This window comes from Chaetodon auriga, chromosome 1 (genome assembly GCF_051107435.1).
Source record: "Chaetodon auriga isolate fChaAug3 chromosome 1, fChaAug3.hap1, whole genome shotgun sequence".
NCBI lineage: Eukaryota > Metazoa > Chordata > Actinopteri > Chaetodontiformes > Chaetodontidae > Chaetodon > Chaetodon auriga.
The window spans coordinates 15,667,642-15,689,013 of NC_135074.1; the positions used below are offsets into that span (position 1 = coordinate 15,667,642).

At 41.1% G+C, this 21,372-nt stretch overlaps 1 protein-coding gene across 2 annotated transcripts in view; it reads left to right on the plus strand.

Annotated features, from left to right (window-relative positions):
* Window positions 1-21,372, plus strand: part of LOC143318293 (CUB and sushi domain-containing protein 1) — a 375,208-nt gene that overhangs the window by 118,138 nt on the left and 235,698 nt on the right. For both annotated transcript variants that reach the window (XM_076726460.1, XM_076726469.1), the window contains exon 3: window positions 10,324-10,436. In XM_076726460.1, coding sequence (XP_076582575.1) covers window positions 10,324-10,436 — 113 coding nt within the window. The remainder of the gene's footprint in view (window positions 1-10,323; window positions 10,437-21,372) is intronic.

The following is a 21,372-nucleotide window of genomic DNA, read 5'->3' on the forward strand; positions in this document are numbered from 1 at the left end:
TGTTAATTTAGTGATTTCATGTGGAAAAATACGCAAATGTGTGTACACACACACACACACACACACACACACACACACACACAGACCTCCGTAGACAATCCTGCTCTGATAGACAGGCAGCTTGACAGACTCTGTGGGGGTGGGTGGGGTTCCCGGTGTAAATATAAGGTGATTGCACAGCAGGTTGTTGCTTGGGGACACCAGAGACTCAGCGGGGTTCTTACCCTCTTATCGCACAAATCAAATGCCACCCACTGTCAGAGTGCCCTTGAGCAAGGCACTCAACTCCTCACAACACTGCAGCTGTACAGCCATGTAGATCTGTGTGATCCTGTGTACTCGCTTCCTGTGTTTTTCCTGTTTGTGTGTGTGTGTGTGTGTGTGTGTGTGTGTGTGTGTGTGTGTGTGTGTGTGTGTGGATAGGTTTATGTATCTCAGTGGGTAACATGAACTCCCAGAGGCAAAAGGACTGTAATTCCTCTTTAGAATTAGATCTTGTTGTCTGTCTGTCTCTCTTTTTGTCTGCATGAAATGTGCTCAAACCTGTGAAAACAAATCTCTCTTAAAATCCTACTTCTTCTTCCTACTTCTGCTCCTCTCTCAGGGCTCGAGAGTAACAGTGTTCTGTTGTCCTGGGATTTTTGTATATATGTATATATGTATGTATAAGTAAGTGTACCAAGTGCTAACTACAAAGGAGCGCGTCTTCTCATGCTTTTATTGTAGTTACTATGACATGTTTTTGCAGTTCATTCTATGATTTTCATTTTGTTTGGGGTGACATTAGGTAGGTGTCCTGCATCTCTGATGCATTAAAATTCGAAAGGACACAGTAAGCTCCCTCTTGATGGAGGAAACACCCCATTTTTCCCTGATAATACTATGTTGTCAACAACATACCTGTGTTGAAATCGTCAGGAGAGCTAGAGTTAGCTGTTAGCTGTTAGCTGCACCAGAGTCCTGTAGTGTGTTTGGCTAATTGAGCTAAAAGCTAACAGAATTAATTGTGCTAACGGAGCTATCAGCTAATGAAGTAAATAAAGCTAACACAGCTAACAGCTATACACACAGCGAAACTGAGACTTTCTGTTCAGAGGACCACAAAGCATTAAATTGTGAGCTACAGTTTAATGTGACAACATAATAATTTAAAGTAAATAGATGTACTGAAGTACTTCAGCTGAGTACAGTTTGGTGATAAAAGTACTTTGAGTCTGACGATGAAAATAACTGGACTGAAGTACACTGCGGGTGCTTGTACTTTGATAGCAAAAAGTGCATACAGTTTACACAGAGCTTTACAGAAACTATGTGACTAACTGTAGACGATAATAACAAAGTAAAGAAACGTTTTGACTTTGTGACGGTTTCACATTCACTTCAGGATGGTTAAAATAGTTTTCTGGGGATGTTCCTGGACTCTGGTGAAAAAAATTAGTCTGGAACTCTGTCTCCTCTCCCCTCCTCTCCTCTCCTCCTCAAAGCAGATGAAAGAAACCACATTAAACATCTCAATAATACTTTTGAATCGAGTCTTTAAAAGTGTTGTTTAAAAAAGTTAGCTTAAGGCTACAGACGCTAGCCCTGGGTAGACAGTCAAATTGTTTCATAGCCAGGGGTCTACAATTAGCTAGAGAACTAATTAACCATAAATACAACTTAACATCTTCTTAAAGCGTTGCACTTAACAAGTGGTTGGAAAATGAGACATTTACCACATTATTTTGTTTTCGTATTGGATTTAAATCTCATATCTCCAAAACACCACCTTCTTTGGATTTAGTTTTGACCCCATACAAAAAATAAAAAATAAAAATAAAAAAATCATCCAGTAGGCCTATGGCTTTAAGTTATAGTTACAAGGATTTCAAATCACTGTTATAATATGTATTAAGTGTTAACACAGAGGGAAACCAAAAAAGGAAAAATGCCCATCTTGCCTAAGGCCATTCTCTTCTTTTTTGTACTTCAGCAGCACATAGAGAGAAAAGAACCTCTGAATGTTTAGTGTATCTCTATCCAGCTTCACAAATTCCAAAAAAAATTCAGAGCCCTGTGAAACCAGAGATTTATACCACCAGTGTTTACAGATTATACCACACAATTTTTCCCAACATATTGTCTACAGTTTGTACAGGAACCACTGCCAACTAGGTCTATGATTTAAAACAAATCTACTTTACATAACACTGTCCATGTCCTTATCCTGTTTTCTGCCATTTCTCTTTTAAATGTTCACAAAAATCTTCCGACTGAAAAAATTAGGTGCGTTGTTTTCAGCACATTCACTTCTTTTCAAGAATTCTTCCATCATCCGCTCACCATCTTTTCTTTCTCTCTTCGTCTCTGTCTTCTCCACAACAAGAGCTTCTTGTCTATCCATTTACTCTGAGCTGTGTTGTGTCACTGATAGACTAGTGTTCCACCAGACCAGACTGAAAAAATGGATTACACTCCCACAATGACAGGTTGAAACAAATAGTTTCAGCCAGAAACATACATCTACTGTAAAAGTATGAGGTGTATCTGGTGTTGGAAGAAGCTCAATGCTCTGAAAGATGGAGAATTGTAATATTTGTTTTATGAGCCCACATTGGGCATGTCTCTGGTTTGTGTGAGACAGATTGTTTTTCTAGATGTCAGAGCCAGTAGATATATGAAGAACCAAAGATATAAATGGTTGTTATCTCTCAAAAAGTCAGCTTTTCTGGGAAGAAGTAAGTTGAAGGCAATGTTGTATAATTTTTTAATGGTTTATTTATACTTGTCATGGACGTAAGGTTTTCATGGTCATGGGTTTTACTGGGCCCGTGTTATGTGAAATTCACGTTTTGCAACGGTAGCCCAGTGCAGTGAAGGTCTTTCAGCAGGCAGAGTAACTGAATTTGATTATTTTTTTGGGTACAGTAGTCAAATACCTGGGAAACCCAGGTGGTTTAGTATGTCTGACTGTTTTTCTGGGGAAATTCGAATTAATTTTGCAAATAAATCTAGCGAGACTCATAACTAGCTTTAAACCATCAGAATTGCGTTTGAAAGTGCTTTCCTTCATATTTTTTGCAGTAACACCTTTAGTGGAAGGTTGACTGCTCACACCTGTAGGAAAACAGCAAACCATGAAAGAATGTCATTTTTAGGTTTTGGGAGCCTGGGATATAATGAGTCACTGGAAAGTCTTACGCTGACATGGACAGTGGATGTCTGGTCTATTTCTTTCCAAGTCATTGCACACCTATATGATAGTGTCATCACAACCAGCTGTTGTTCCGCCTATATCAGATCAGTCGGAGGTCAAGCACATTATAATTGTCAGTGAATAAGTCTGTTCTTTACTTCCCCTGTCAGGATTTCCCCTTTTGGCCAGTGGATATCAACTGACAACTGCCTGTTCATAGGCAGTCTTTTTACCTGTGAGGTGTTAAAATCCCCAGACTGCCAGCATCACTCTTAATTTGGCCTTGTTTGGTGTGATTGATACAGGTTGTCACAGCCATCGCTAGAAAACAGTGCATGAGACCCACAGAACAAGTGTTTCAAAATACATTCAGTCAGCACTGGTCTATATCAACATAAATCCTTAAAGCGAAGAGAGGAGAGATCAACATCAATAGGTCAATACCACTTAAATTTAGAGACAGTCGTATACTTAACATAAACAAATGAGACCACCGACATGAAGACCAGCAGCCTCTGCAGGCCCTTTAATGTTGCATTTTTCATGGATTGTGTCTTAGCAGGTTCGATTGCACAGGCAACCTGGATGCTTTCTGGCTCTGTGATTGCAAATTTGATGGCGGGGTCTTTTATTCTTGTGTGCAGTCTGGAGAGTATGAAGAAACTTACCAAGCATGCATTTATGTTTGTGAAACTGGTTCATCTGCTATTTCCTCTTCATCCACCTAAAAAGAAGCCTGCGAGCTAGTTCAGGCAGCCGACTCAAGTCCACCGCTTCACACACATGGCATACGCCTCTCACTGCAACATATATCAATCGCACCTTTTTAATCATGGCATGTGCGTAAGCCGCCGGTGCTCCGCTCACGCTTTTGCTTCATGCCTGCTGCCACATCACTCACCTGAAAGCTACTGTATGCTGTCACTAGCTGCTACTGCTGTCACCGCCACTACTGATGTTCATGTAGTATTTCAAAAGCCCCACTTGCACCCCAGCATCCAACTGTAGGCTCAGAGTCTATCTTTCGCCAGAGGGGAAATTAGTATCGTCGTTTCCCACTCCCTCCCTGTTGGGAGCGATGAGGTCAGAGCCTACACCTCAAACATCAATGCTGTACATATTCTACATTCATATATCAACTATTCCACACGAGTTGACAGACTGAAATACAGTGAGCTGCAGAAAGCTGTCTAAACTGACTCTTAAGAGCTGAGTTATTGAAATTTTCTGCTTGGTGGACCACTTGTAAGCCAAATTTACCAGAAGACATGGAAGGCAAGGACATGCTAAAAGTCATCAGGCTTTGGAATAGATGTATACATTTGCAGATAAGAAAGACAACAGCAAATTTGATTGCTTTAAATATCTTCTGTTGAAATTAGTAGATGAGCAGAGTTGTGAAGCAAACTGACACTATATTTGACAATGAATAGACAAATAGACAGATTCAACTTTCCTTCACAATTTCATCTGTGAATCCCAATAATAAGGCTGTATCTGGAATCTGGGCCCTATTTTAATCAGCCAGCAAACAGTACAAAATGGCACCTGCTATTGACATTGATACATACATACATACATACAGTGGTTGGACGGAGGGGAGAATATTACTGTTGAATGAGTTTACAGTATCGTGCCACAGGAGGGCGGCTGCATTGTCAACCGCAGATTCCTCCAGAGCTGATCACATTCATTCCAGACCATGCTTGTGATTCCACCAGGTGTGCCAAAGTGCGCTACGGAAGCACATCAGAAGCGGCTTTGCTCTACTCTGCTGAAAATGCATGCATAGACTATTTTTGACAGAAGCTGTGTCAAGCTGCTAAGAGCAAATCGAGACAGACAGGAAGTCAGGCAGGAAAGGCATAGAAAGCCGGTAAATCTTCAAAATATAACACCCTATGCAGACCTGTGGTGGCATATAAACAATAAACACATGTTTGTTATCATACCATAGAGAGTCATACAGGTCATACATTTTGATGGTTCTCCCTTTTCATTTGGTACAAATCTGAAATGCTGCCAAACTGCATCAAATGCATTATTTAGAGTAACAACCTTGTTTACACTAAAGTGATGGAAATGACAATACACTGATGCCATTTTCCAGCACTGTGGTATGCCTTCCTACTGTACGGCCATCCAATCTAAACAGTAATCCCAGCATTATAAGAGTCTGTCAACATCAGACATGCCAGCAGTGCGATAGACTGGCAGGCCGAGCAAGAGATAGACTGTTAAACAGGCAGATACAGATGGGCAGTCAGACAGATGGACGGAGCAACAGAAAGGCACACAGGCAAGCTGGCTGGTTGGTCGGTTGACTGTAAAGACCGGCTGGCTGGAACCTCTGAGTGGCTGTCTGATTACATAAGCTGATTGACTGGTTGGACAGTTGACCGACTGGATAAACGGTCACATAGTCTTAAATCGGCTCGCTTATTTTTGCATAAATGTCAAACAGCCGCAGGATCAGTGTGATTGGGAGGGAGAGCGAGATGGAAAGAGAGCAGGGAAGTGAGGAGGAGAGACAGACAGACAGACAGACAGACAGACAGACAGACGGAGAAATAGACAGGGATATAGAATCATGTTGGCCCATCAGCACAGTGACAGCTAGACGATTACTGCTCATTACCTGACTGACTAACTGACTGACTGACTCACTGACTGACAGTCTGTGTGTGTGTGCGTGTGTGTGTGTGTGTGTGTGTGTGTGTGTGTGTGTGTGTGTGTGTGTGTGTGTGTGCCCATGCGCACGTGTGAATAAATTCTCATCTATCTCTCGGTCAATCCTCCATTTGAGACACAAATCACAGCACCATTTTATTCCCAGAGACATACAGAAAAATTGAAAGTGATAGCATTTGTGTATGAGTTTTATACTATCCATTTAGCTTCAGGTATACATTTGGATGATTTCTAACTTTAAATATGCCTATATATGGAATATTGTACTCTGACATGGTTTTCCACTATATATATATCATTTATAAGTACGATTATTTAAGCTAAAGATTCATCATATTTATCTCAGGTCAATACCAGAGCTTGTTGAAAGTCCCTCACAAACCGTTTTACCTCTGCAGATTTCAGTAGCAGCCAGGGTAGCTCACTACCTCTTTGATCAATCAGAATCCCAGCCATCCCCTCTCTAACTCTCTGACCAGTGTCAAAAATTAACCTTGGCCCAAAGCAAAAATGCCTTTGGGCATTCTTATGCCCATGAAATTAAAAATGAAGCAGCAAAGTGTGCTCCTAATAATTAGTTATACCAATTTTCACTTTATGCACATTTTATTTGTCTGCTGGTGAAATATTCATGTGAGAATGCAACAGCTGTCCCCTGTGGGCCACCAAGGTGATTTATTACAGCCTGTGACCAGGCAATTCTCTTACTGTTTGAGAAAAATAGAAGGTGCTGTGAAAATGCAGCACACAGCCTGAAAAACCAGACAACGGTCACACTACCAATGAAAAAAAGTGCCAGTCACATGCAATCCACAGAATCAAATTATGGCAGTCAACAACTGTCACTTCATACCTTTTGGCCTTCGTCATGTGATAACCAATAGGACTTTAGAGATAAACAGAGACTTTGTGGTGCTATGACATCCATGAACACAACGTGCACTCGGTTGCAGTGTAATAAAACAGTGCAGCAACAACCCCGACCATCATTTAGGTGAAAACTTTCAGACTTTGTCGAAATTGTTTCAGAGAGGTGTTATTATAGTCACAGGTGTTTCTATTTGATTTTGTTTTGATGGTAGAACAGAAACACCTTGCTGCATTAGTTTTAGCAAGGTGTACCTAATAAACCGGCAGCTGAGTGTATAATTAGCTAAAATGATTTGCAATTATACAGAACAACAACTGAAATCACTTCAACTAGAAAAAGGTACTGAATGAAATGAATTGCTAACTCACAAATGTACACCGTTTTGACAGTACTTTAAACTTGTATCTAAGCTATCTAATTAACAGGTACAGTGATTGAATAGTAGTAGAACTATGCCAAATAAGATTAGGATTTATAAACAAGCAAAATCAGAAGGAAAATCTAAAAGTTTTATGTAGAGTAATGAATAATAACAACCATAGATTTCACTGCAGGTTTCTTAAGTTGGCTCACTGTGAAACTATTAGCGTGACTCGCACTTCAATCGTATAACCAGCGCACGGCATTTGATTGGTCTAGCCACGGGGACCTGAAAGCTTAGTTTCAAAAACATCTAAAAACCCAAATAATAAGTTTGATGACTGGCTCAGTGCATAGACCTGAGCAAAAAAATACATTTGAGGTGCCAGACACAACTGTGGCAAAGCAAAGTAAGAATCTCATTTACACGTAATAAGAAGCAGAACCTTTCTCCTCCTTTTCGCTTCTCTTTCCTCCTCTTGTCTCATCTCACCACACACCTCACGCCCCTCTCCGTTCTGTCCTTTCTCCATTTCCTCTGTCTCCTCTCTTCCCTCCATCCCTCTTTCTGTTTGTCACTTTTCATGCTCTCCTTTCATCTGTTCTTGCCTGTCCTTTGTGTCCTTGCTTTGAGGCCAGAGAATTAAAATAATTCATTTTTCACCGTTGTCTGTTTTCACTGTCCTCTGTCATTAAATGACTTACTCTTTTACTCTCTTTTTGGTCCATCCACCTTTCTTTCCCTTTCTCCAAACCTTTTTTTTTGTCTGCCTCTTTTCCACTTCCTCACTTTCATTCTCTCCTTTGTGTCTCCCCACTCCACCTCTCTGTTGACCCTGGCTGACTTTTCAAATGATGAAAAGTGAATTGTGCAAAATGAGTGCCAGTAATACAGAAACCAGACTCATTGTCAAGACTGCTTTGATTTCCTTCGCACTTGAATCCTTTTTAATGTCTCTCCTTTGCACCCTTTATTTTCCCTTTGGCCACAGCCCCTTTCATTGTTTGTACATAGTGAACTAAGGAAAACTGATTGTGTCCAAACTTGTCCAATCTTTGTTCTCTTGATTTGAATATATCAAGGGCTACTCAGCACTTCAGTTTGCTTGCTTTCATGGACAAAAGTAAAATTGTGTCAGTAAATGCTCATTAAATTCCTGCTCCGCTTGAACAGAGGCATAATGAAATTTACATATACAATTATGCATATAATAAATCAAAACAATATCTGCCCGTTCGTATTGTTGCTGCTGCTTGTCAGGTAGGAAAAACAAGTTATCCCTTTCCTCAACCACGTTCTGCAGCTCTTCGTGGTGGATATCTGTGTTTTCCTAGGCCAGATTGAATATATACCCCTCCAGGGTCTTTTTGGTCTGCCCCGAGGTCTTCTCCCAGTTGGACATGGGGTAGGCATCCACGGCCATTCCAGTCAGATTCCCAGATCACCTCAACTGGCTCTTTTCAATACTGAGAAGCACTGGTTCTGCTCATAGCTGAGCTCCTCTTCACATACCTGAGAGAGCTCAGACATCCAATGAAAGTATTTTGGCCCATTGCAGGTGCATTCTCACTCTCACCACCAACAGCTTTAGAGTGAGGATTACGTTGCACTGTAGATCTGCTGGGAGCGTGAGAACTTTACCTTCTTTCGGGGTCTCAGCTTGCTCCCAACCCAGAGGGGGCAATCCACCATATCAAGCAGAGCACTGTGGCCTCAGATTTGGCGAAGCTAATCCTCATACAGTACCAACCATTCACCCTCAGCTGCAAACCGGCCCAGTGTGCACTGGGGGTCATGATTTAATGAAGCTAGCAGAGCCCCATCACCTGTAAAAGATCATCAGAAGTGACACTTTTTACCTAGAACTACTACTCTCGAAAATAGCAAATAAAAGGTGACAGGGCTAAGCTGTACTACAGCTATAACGAGTCTAACATGCACGGAAACAGGACATTACCACTTTATAGTTGTTTATATACCTACTTGAAAAGTTGGCAATTCAGTTTCAATTCCACAAGCACATATTTTTATTTTGTAAAAACTTTTGCTAGCTGGCGATGAATGCACCAACCATGTGGATAGGAGTGTGTCTGTGTGTTTTTATTCAGCTCATCCTCTGACTGAACTCAGAGCTCAACAGGAACTCCAGTAAGGATTGGGACATAACTGGTAAATTGAGAGCTTTACTGTCAAGACTCCAAAATACCTGAAGTGCATCATCTGGGGCGGGAACAGTCATGGAGGTGATTATCTTCATCTTAACCATTAACCCTTGGCTGCAAAACCAGCTGTTAAGTACCGCAGTTCATAGTCTGACTAGAACTGTATCATCGGTAAATGGCAAAAATGCAGTCCTGAGTTCATCAAACTGGACGCTGTCCTCTTTTTGGCTGCACTTTGTGCTGCACACAACTTTAGCTCCACTGTATTTATGCTAGTTAGACTTTGTGGAGCTACAGATGCATCTTTGTGGATTGCATCCCTGTCAAAAGTGCAGAAGTTTAGTTATTGAGCTCACCTTCAAAATGATTTGATTATTTGATATTAGTTTCTCTGTTGTATAAATGTTTCTTCATTATATAAACGGTTTTCATCTGCATTATTTAGACAAGTCAATACACTGTTCACCTCTTTCATTGCCAGCTCTTTCCGTTCTGTGTGATTTGTTCCTTCCGAATCCTCCCCTAATCGTTTAACCGTCACCTCACATTTCAGTCTCGAGGGGCTGTTTCAGCACAGCCTCGTGTAATTAAGAGCTCACCTCACTGTATCAGTCAAACAACACCTGGCTTTTCCTGTCATTCTGTATGTTTTTATTTTCTTATCATGAAGTGTGGATCTTGTGCACTGTAGCTCAATGATGTATCACATTCATCCAACTCATTTTTAGAGAGGGGAAAAATCCCTCCCTTCACTCTCCTTTTTATTCAGTGAAGTAGACAGCAGGAAACCTGAGGAGCCAGGAAAACACAAACAAGAAGATCTTTGAGGGATTTGCCCTCCTGCAGGGGTCTTCATGGCTTCAGGGCTGGGGGTCTTAACCACAACATCAGCAGGATCAACACTGAACACACTAATTGTATTTTTTGTCACATTTATTTTTCCGTGTTTCAAGCTCTCAGGTTTGATGTTGCCGTATTGTTTGCTTTCAGACGTCAACAGTAAACTGTCTTGCTGTGTTTCAGAGATGTATTTTTTTTTAGAACATTTCTTTCTGTTTCTCAGGTTGTCAGGATTCATGCTGCCTTCGCCTATAGTCAGCAGTGGATCTATATTGGCCTTGTGGTTTACCACAGACTTTGCCGTCAGTGCACAGGGCTTCAAAGCTGTATACGAAGGTAAGACAGTGTGAGTGTGCATGGTGATGTCTGAATGCTGGCCACGATACACTGACAAATTGTGAGTCAATACTGATGACAAAGTTTGTGACTGGAATGTTTTGGAAAATGTTTTGCGAATAATAGTCAACTTTACATAAACTACATAATAGACATAAACCATAGCATATAAAGTCTTCACAACAAGCACTGCATTCAGAAATAATATTTAATTTATGAGAAAGTAACCAATCGACAGGATGATGACATGGTTGATTAGAAGGTACATAATTCAGGCTAGGCATCGTATCATCGCCTAACTTTTTAAATCATCATTCTTCACTCTCATGTGGATCAGATGGTGATTGTTTGGGGTCAGAAGTGACAAAGAAGTTAGTTTTTTAAGGACTGTGTGTCTGTGTGTGTGTGTGTGTGTGTGTGTGTGTGTGTTTGTGTGCATTTGTTCTTCTTTTGATCAAAATGAACGAGCAGTGATACACATGCAGACAGTTTTTCTGGACTCGGGGTGAAACTGAATGGCTGAGCCCTGCTCTGATTTAAGTAATGAACTGTTCATGTTAATAGCTGTGTGTGGGTGACTTGACTTGCAGCCCAGAGCTGTTGTTCGAGATGCTTATTTCTACGTTGAGAGCTCCACGGTCACGTCACTGCTTGTTGTGTTCGCTTCCTGGCTGCTTGTTGTTTCGCTGTGTGTCTTACATGTGCATGAACGTGGTATACAAGACTTTTTCATGTCTGCGTGCCTGTTGAGATGTGACACAAATGCTTAGCCTGACCTTTTGAAGATACACACACACACACACACACACAGAATGTTCCATTAGGCTTGCATAAGAGTTCATCTATGAATCATGAACTCTAAATATCAAAGACAAACTCAAGAGACCAGATACACACACTTACTCCCCTGTGTGTGTGTGTGTGTGTGTGTGTGTGTGTGTGTCTGTGTGTGTGTTTGTGTGTAAGCGTGGATGCTTGTGTGCTTGTTTGTTTCACCTTTATCTTACTCTGTCTGTGTATACTGTATATTGCTGCGTGTGTACATCGCTGGATGTGTGACAATTGTGTGTTTGTTATGTTGAAAGCAAACCTGACAGCCATTAAACCTTTTTCCAGGAAGTACTTTGTCTCTATGTTTTTTTCGTTTCCATTGTTCTGTGGGGACCCTTAAGTGTATTTGTTGCCTCAGGAGTGATTGTATCTGTGTGTGTGTGTGTGTGTGTGTGTGTGTGCGCACGCGTGTGTATAACTGACAGGTCTTTCTGCTAATGTATTTTTTGTCTATGTTGCTTTGTTTTGCATTGATGTCCTCGACTGTGTGCTTCTGTATTAAATGACAACGTATGTGTTTGTTGGGCTGAATGACGGCGTGTGTGTAAAGGGAAAATAGCATTCACATATCAAAACAAGGCATTATTTATTAAATGCTTTGGTTTGTTGCGTATGTAAGATCTGTCATCAGTTATGTGATCAGTCCTGATATGTGCAAGCTCCAGCAAACTGGTTAGCTGTCTGCTTTATCTTTACGCCTGTGTTACTGCAGTTTATTGAAAGCTAAAACAAATATAAGAGAGTGAACATTGGTGACAATACTGGCAAATAGAAGGTGAAAGAAAGAAAGATGAAACGGTGAATAAAAATAGATGTATACCACTGATTTAATTCAATATAGATGTAGTCCCACAGTATGAGAGGCAAGATACACTGTGACACTGTGGCACTATGGTCCTGCTACAAAGTCAATTTAGTTGCATTGTTCAAAGGATTGTGTCACTCAAATGACACACCATATCCTTGACACCTGTAAGACAAAGTCATTGTGTATTGAAAAGGTAATTGCATGTGTAATAGAGATCAGATATTAATCAGTTGCACATCTCAAATTGCCAGACCATTTCTGAGAGATTTTAGGGAGTGCAAAAAAGATTTTAAGCACTATGAGATGTACCTCTGTGACTTCAATTAGTCAGACTGAATCCAACGCAGATCCACTATTCAAATTTTGAATGCTTGATATAATCCTCAGAGTTCGACAGGCAAACGTTTACTTTCAGCGCCCTCACAGACTTGACAAGATAATGGTGAACACATCAGGGTGCATGACTGAGTCCACGTGGGCTCTCTCCACTGGTCCCAGAGGTGGACATTTCCATTCAGTCGAGCAATGTTGTTGTCAACTAATCACTGAAGTGACACGTTCCCTCAGTGTCTGTCATCTTCAAAGAAATCTGTTGTTCATAGTTTTGTTCTCCCTGTTTCAAACTGAACAAACATCTCAGCTCTTTTAGTGTTTTTATTGCTGTTTTTGATAAGGACTTTTCCCTGAAGACACGTTGTCTGCTTCTGTTACAGCGTTTAAAACCGTCCCCTGAAAAGCGCTTCCTACTGTAGCTTACTGTTGATGTTTTTCTGTCACTATTGTTAACGTTTGGGTCCTTGTATTTCAGCTGTTGTCTCCGTCAATGCTGTGACTTCATGCTGCAAACTAATTTCCAGATGATGTAATAAAAGCACTTCACCGAGCTCTACGTGAGCTGATTTAGACATGTAGCAGTTTTGCAATGAAGAAAATATGATTTCAAAATCATTAGAAAATCTCTACATGTTCTCCCCCCATGGTTACCTTTTCTGTTTCTCTCCACACCTTTTTTCTCTTCCTCCTTGTCATCCTCCCCCCCTACTATTTCTCTGCTCCTGTTCATTTAAAGTAATTCGCACTAACAAAGAATCTATTTGGCCCCGTCTCTTTTATTGGCCTTAACAACCCGTCCCCCCTATCTGTCTGTCAGCTTCTTTCTGTTCACATAGCCAGGTCTGTTAACAAATCTTTCTCTGTTCTATCCTTTTATTAAAGGAAACCAAATTGAACTATAAGTCTGAACACATAGCTAACTGATAAGACCCCAGTTGCCTGAGAGAGGGATGTGTGGAGAGACAGAAAGAGAGAGGGAGGGGAGTCAAATGAAGCTGTAAGTGGTGGAAAGCAAAGCCTTGCTGATAAAAATGCAAGTTTGCAAACCAGCTCAGTGAGACAAGATAATGATCAATTAATTTCCCCTGAAGCAGAGAGAGAGACAGACAGACAGATAGATAGATAGAGAGAGAGAGGTGTAGACACAGCTGGCGAGGAAGATGAGGAAGGGGTAAATACACAGAGAAGGAGTTTTGTATCAGTCTATATTTCTACTTTGTTGTCTCCACCACCACGACATTATTCAAGAGGACAAACATCTGATGTATCGTCACCATCACCATCTTAAAAAGAAAGAATCTGAAGTGCTCCACTCATCTTCTAAGAGAGAGATGGTGTTTTGATTGTGTTTTGTATTCAGATGCATCGGATGGAGGACCTCTTGTTGTCCTTTTTGTCTTCAAATCTGTTGCGTCTGTGTTCAGGAATCAGTCAGTGAGCTTTTACAGCTGCATTGTCAGGAGTCAGACCTGCAGCCATAGCTGTGGATTTGTTGGAGACAGTATAGATGGAGCCCGGAGTCGTGCGTCCACTCGGACCCTCTCACCATGATGGTGGAGGTTGTCAGATGGAAAAGATGCCCTGGTGAACAGCCCTGCTGGAGCTGGGAGCTTAGCATGTGTTTAGCAGTCACGGCGCCAAATGCTAAAAGTTATAAATATTAAAACTTTTAGTGAAAGATTGCCTTTGCCTCAAATGAGTTTGCCATTGTCGCTTAGCAACAAGGAGCACTAGCAGCACTTCCCTTGAGCATTCGTTAAGTGCTGCTACCTGTAAAAAGAAGGAGCCCGGTGGATACGACTGTCCTGAACATAAAAAAAAAAAAAAAAATGGCATGAAACAGCTCTGAGTGGTGGTCTCCTTGCTGGCTTTTCTCAGATTTACCTCACGTTAATGAATTAATATGGCTAGTTGGGAAACTTGTGTCAGTGCAGCTGTGGGGCTTATGGCTGTCATGGTATAAAATATAGAGTATATGTTAACTGGGTTCACAGGTTCAACCTTAATGACACATCTCATAGTTGAAAACTATTCTGGATATATAATACAATATAAATACTACATGATGATGAAGATTAAATATGTACCAAATGAAGAACTGGTGCATCTCATTTCATTAACTAATGTATTTTTAATGGGTAACTGCTGCTTAAGTCGACAAATGACCATAAAACTAATTATTTTCAGGAGAAAAGATGTTTTAACAATTCTCATTTAACATCTTGACAGAAAATATAACAGAACTGCTCTAATTAACAAAGCCTATTCATTATAAACTGTTGATGATTCTGTACAATATACACTGCAACAGCTGAACAGTGTGTTTGCATGTGTGTCTGTGTTAGAGAGAGAGAGAGTGAGAGAAAGTGAGATTATTGACTCCCAGCACCACCTTTAACGCTAAGACAAAGTTGAAACATCATCTTCAAAGTCTCAACCTCTCACACCCACTCTCTCCAAGCACACCCACCCACACACACACACACACACACACACACACACACACACACACACACACACACACACACACACTTACTTTGAGAGAAAGAGGCCAAGTGTGCGTTTTTCAGTCCCTAGGCTAGCTGCAGAGTTTCCTCTCCAGTTGAGGGACTTCTGTGAAAAACACGACTTGGAAACCCTTTAAAGGGACTCTGCACATTAAACACAAGTGCACACGCACAACACAGACACACACACACACATACACACAGGTGCACACATACACAAAAGACAAAATATGTGCACACATGCATACATGACTGTTGGAGATTACATAGAAACCACTGAGGAAAAGCAGTAGAGGGAGAATAAAGATAAGAAGGTGATAATGTAGAAGAGGGAAGATCGAGGCAGGCCTGTGTGTGTGTGTGTGTGTGTGTGTGTGTGTGTGTGTGTGTGTGTGTGTGTGTGTGTGTGTGGGTGTGTGTGTGTGTGTGTGTTCCAGTGCATGTGTTGCAAGTCACGGGTATTTTTGTTTTTCTCATTTCTTGTTGTTAGGGCAATGCTCACCATGTCATCATGTATGGGTTATTATGGGGTATCACTTTTACACTGCATTACAACATGTAATGTATGAGTGCCTGTGCCTGAATGTGTGTGTATCTGTAAAATTGCAGGAAGTTCATCCCCTTTGGTGTTGGCATTTCCACCGTGTCTCTCTCTCTCTCCCTCTCTCCCCCTCTGTCTCTCCCCCGCTCCCTCTCTCCCCCTCTCTGCTGTGTAGACTGGTGTAGAATCCATTAGGAACACTTCTAGGAGCTTCCAAATCTTGCTGACTTGATGCAAGGCTTTGCACAGACTGTGGCGAGAGCCCTGTAGCCACCAACCATTGGACGAGATGCAAAAAGATCGCAGCCTCCTGCTCGGGGATTTTGGGTCCTTAGACATGATGTTACACATAAGAAAGATTTATTCATCTGGAGTTTTTTCCGATGCCGCTAGCCAGATAGTTTTCTTAGTGGTGCTTTTATTTCACAGAGTTTCGCCTTGCTGAATCTCAGAGGGCTGCAAATAGCCATTGCAGAAAATTGCACAACTGTAGATGGGAGTTGTGACATAATATGGATATAAACTATGGGATGTTGGCAGACTAAAAATAGTATTTGGAGGAGTGATTTTTAAATTCAAGTTTTTGATAAAATCACGATGAACAGCTACATTGCTAATCATAGATACAAGGTCAATTTAGCCACTACTAAAGTAATTACTGTATAGTTGTATTTATTCATTATGTAGTACTTTTAATAACAAATTCACTCACTGAATAAATCATTTAGTTTTGTTAATAGGTTTGTTAGGTATTTAGTTACTTGGCTGGTGGGCTGGTTAGCTGGCTGGTTGGTTAAATTTACATATTATTCCCGCACTGAGGCCTCTTACTGGAAATTCCAAAGCAACGAATGCCTTGTAAGCATCCATCTGCTCAGTCCACAGACTCCAGTGAATGTTTGTCCGTTGCTGTCCTCAGAAGCAGCTGTCCTGTCAGCAGCCGCTCCTGAGGAGCTGACAGGACGCTGACAGGTCAAACTGTCTTCACCATGCTGTGCGACATCAGAAATTTACCTGACAAAAATAGTTTTGAAATAGTAATAGTGAAGGGTATGCAGAATCAAAATTTTTCAGAAAGCTGAAAGACAAACTGGAGGGCTTGATCAGTCATTACAGATACCTTTAATAACAATTTGCAGTAGAGAGCTGGAGATCCTTTGTGATTGAAAGGACCCCCTGTGGGGAAAGCCTTAATCTCAGACACTGAGCATAAAAAAGCTCATGGGCTCTCCCCCTGCGTGTTACTGAGGCTTCTGTGTGGATTGTTACATTAGATGAGGAGCATCTGTTCAATGAGATGGACAAGGGACTTTCTGTGTGGATTGTCCTCTAATGTTTTGAATTATTGTGTCTTAAATGACAACCTGAAGTAATGTCTAGCTGTGTGCTCCATCCCATCTCTAAATCCGTTTTTCATCACATGATGCACTTTGTACTTAAGTCTTGGCTTTTATAATTTGCCTGTTTGAACGACAGGGTTCCAAAGTTAAATCCAGTTGGCCAACCTGCTCAATGAAGAAAAATCAACACAGAGCTTCAAGGGGTTCAGTTATCAGGACAAATTCAAGCAGCGTCGACTTGCATAAGACATTTTTCCCCTCGTTGTTTCCTAAACTTGTTATCACACATCACGCTCATCATTCCACTGTTGAATCCATGTGAGCAGTTTAATAAACAGTAACGATCAGCTCCAATTTTACGAGCATACGTTTCCTCTGAACGCACACTGTAGCTGCTGATGTAGGAAAAGGCCTGTGTTCTTTGTTAAGCATTTATAGATTCACAATAACTGCTTTCATTAGGTCAGAGAATTATTGAGCTTGTTGATTTGGCAAGGGCAACACAGACTCCATTTATCTGGGTGAAACTAAGAGGTAAACAAGTCTCAGTCATTCCAAAGGAAAATAAATTCATTTGGATTTCCTTTTGATTAGCTCATTGAGGAAATGCGTTGCATGTATACTGATGAAACAGGCTATATATACATATAAGATATTAGCTGTTTGAAGTGGAAACGGTTGAGATGACTGAAATTAATGGGCTTGGTGTAAACATATTATGTTTATGGAAATGGCTTTGATGTATATAATAGGATGTCTTAAAGTAGAGCACACATGCATGCATACATGTAAATGAAAACACATAGGAAAACACACACACACACACACACACACACACACACACACACACACACACACAAAGGCTCTTATTTCAGGTGTTTTGTGTATGCAGACTTGATTTGGTAAAAATATAACTGTGCAATATCCTTTCATATCTTAAGTGAAAACGATTCTGCAACTCACTGAGACAAACAATACATAAAACATAGAAAATGTCATTTCCTACCTGTCTGCAAAGTGTGTTTTTGCAGCAGGATATCAATGATTATGATTATGACTGACATTTACTGCATTTCTCCGTTACCATTGCATAGCCTATTTTAGCCCACTATCGACCTGTTATCCCCTGCTCCTATCAGTATCTGTGTGCCCTTCATTGAGAATAATAGGTTGGCGAGTTTAGTCAAAGCCAATGGATTCAGCAGGGAAGCTTCTTAGAGCAAACACAACAAATCATTAAAGGAAGGAAGGACTACTGGTGGATTTGTTGACTGGGATAGTCAGGTGCTGCTACATATTTTTTTGCATTTATGTGTGTGTGTGTGTGTGTGTGTGTGTGTGTGTGTATGCTGGAGAGATAAAGAGAGTGAAAGAGCAGGAGTGGAAGACAGAGAGGAAAGGGAGAAGCAGTCCGTTACACCATTAACCCATATTGACTGGAACGCCATAGGAAGCTCTTCACTGTGGGAGTGTGTCATATAACGCTGTTGTTACTGACGCCAGCAGTAGTCAGCTACATCGATCTAAGCGGCAATGTCAACTATCCTGCTGTGTGTGTGTGTTTGTGTGTGTGCATGCTCCCATGGTGTGGTAGCAGAGGAGTGTTCAAGGGTGATACCACCATCATCAGAGTGTGTTGTCAAAGCCAAGAAATGCACTCTCTCTCTCTCTCTCTCTCTCTCTCTCTCTCTCTCTCTCTCTCTCTCTCTCACACACACACACACATGCTTGCAGTGAGTGTTGTGGTGAGTGTGTAATCAACTTCCCACCATGTAGTAAAGTCAATATGACATCTAAGTGGTTTGAACTTAGGACCCTTTATGTGCTATCTGCAGTCTCTTTGGGCTAACTGGACTCTCAGCACAGTCACTAAGCGCAGAAGGTGAGATAAATGCTTACAGGCACACCTGGGAAATATTTAGCACATCCACAGTGTTGTTTTGTTGGCTACAGGACGTGTCTATTTGAGCAGCTAAACGTGTTGGTCCATACTCAGAGTTTGGCGTGCACAATGACCGGTCCCTGCCAAAGCTGTGTACATCGGCATTCACACCTCAGACTTATCTGAGGACTCAGGCAGCTAATCTGACATGGAACCTTTGTGCTTTTCCTCTGTACAAAATCCGTTCTTGGAAAAGTCTGTCTTAAGTTCTGCACCACTGACTAAGCCCAAAATACCTCATACTGAAACAACTGAGTGATCAATTTCCAGGGACTCCCAAAATGTGTAACTTTTTTTTAATTTTTTTGGGGGGGCTTTTTTTTAACCTTTATGATAGCAACAACTGAAGGTACAACAGGAAAGGGGGCAGAGAGAGAGGGACGACACGAATAAAATAACATTTACAAAGTGAAAATTGGCCGTATATACAACCTACAATCGTCTAACACGTACCTGTTGTGCTCTCATTCAAGATGGAGCCATCCATTGGTGTTCTTTTCCACACAGTGTCCAGTGTTGAAAGGATGTCTCCTTGCAATTATTACTCCATTCAGACTTAAGAAGAAAGCCTTGATCTCTACTTTTTCCCTTTTTTTGTTGGTGGAGTGGGAACATATGCAACTGCTTCACAGTTTAGCTTTACAAGAACACTTCTTGTGCAAAAGGAAATTTATATGTGTTTCACAAAATTGACTGGAACCAACTGATTTATTTTTGACACTGATAACTACCAAAAACATAAGGAAAAGGTTGTCAACCACTATTATCATCTATATTTCAAGAGTTTAATATGTGTATTTTAATATGACGAGGGGATTATCCTTTGCATTACAATGCATTTGTGGTAAAAATGCACATTAGTAATGCATTTGAAAGGATTCTCTTAATGTGTTTGAGAGACGTTTGATGGAAATGTTCAAGTTAATACTTCTCGAGACATCATGTGACCATATAGTGTTTTCCTGGTATTAATGTTCTGGTGGTCATCTATCCCTGTATGTTAGGGTTAGGCCACTGCAGTGTGTGAGCAATGCACGCCAGGCTTAAATTCCATATTTATTCTTTAATAATATCTTGTTGAGGGGCGGCACGGTGGCGCAGCAGGTAGTGCGCGTGCCTCACAGCAAGAAGGTTGCTGGTTCGAACATGCAAACTTCTGTGTGAAGTTTGCATGTTCTTCCCGTGCATGCGTGGGTTCTCTCCGGGCACTCCGGCTTCCTCCCACAGACCAAAAACATGCTCGTTAGGTTAATTGGTTTCTAAATTGTCCGTAAGTGTGAGTGTGTGAGTTGTCTGTCTGTGTGTCTGTGTATGTTGCCCTGCGATCGGCTGGCGACCGGTTCAGGGTGTACCCCGCCTCTCGCCCATTGCTAGCTAGCTGGGATAGGCTCCAGCCCCCCGCAACCCCGAAATGGGATGCACGGGTAAAGAAGATGAATGAATGAATGATTGAATATCTTGTTGACCAAAGGGCACAGTGTGCAATTTGAACTTATGGAGGTGGATATCATTAACCTGGTAAGGAATTTCAGAACTTTTATATTAAACTCAGGTGTTCCTGTACTTTCCCCAGCCTTTCAGAGGTATTTACAATTTATTGGACAAAGGTGATGTCATGAAATACTTGACCCAAATGCAACATTAGCTTTGTCTCTGGGAGGTTATTAGACTTGTCTATAGTGGTGGAACTGGTTCATGCTTGTGTTCACAACCTCTGAAGCACTCACTTTCATAGTCCACATCTGTCAAAAGAACCAGTGTTTGAACACTCAGTGTGTTTCATTCACGGCCCACCATTCAGGTTTGAAGCAGGTTCACCACTGATGTCACTGAAGTACTGATCCTGGGGGGGCGTCCCACTCAGACAGGTGACATAACATGCCTGCAATTAAACACTTAAGTTGATGATTCAGGAAAGAGATTGTGTGATACGAAAGATCTCTGTAGCATTTTCATTTCTCTGTGCACCCGTTTTATCCTCTGTGTGTCTCTCTCCAATGATAAGCAGAGCTTAGAAAATCTGTGTGAAAATCTTCGAAACAGAAACTGCTCGCTAACCGTCATTTAAGCTACGCTCTCTCTGACTCTCAGTCATGCTTTCAGATTCTCTCTGGCTTTCGCTGTCTGACTTTTCTCCTCTGGTTCAGTCTCACACCTTAAATCTTTAACACATCAGTGCCACCCAAAGCAAAGAGGCAGGTTATTATGATCAAATTCTGGTTGTGGCTTGTAACATGGTTCCAGTCACTATTTATAAGATTTTTGTGACTTAGACTCCGCTGTCTTGGCAAAAGACACTTTTCCTGTGTCACAGTACTTTTTTTTCAAAGTGTGAGTCAAGACCTATAAGGACGGGTCACAGATGAGTGAAACTCTCAGTCAAGGCCAAATAGGGGGTCACAGATGAGTGATATTCACTAGAGATTTTCTTTTCTACCTACAATCAAGTATAATACCTGTAATTTAGATGTGATAGCCTTTTTAATATCCATTAAAAAAACCCAAGTCTTTGTAATTTTGACTACAAATCAAGTTTGGACATGAAAAAGGTATAAAGCTTACAAGCCAACATCCAGACCACTGACTGCTACAATGACAAAAAGTACTTTTTTTTTCGCCAAATGTTTTTCAACA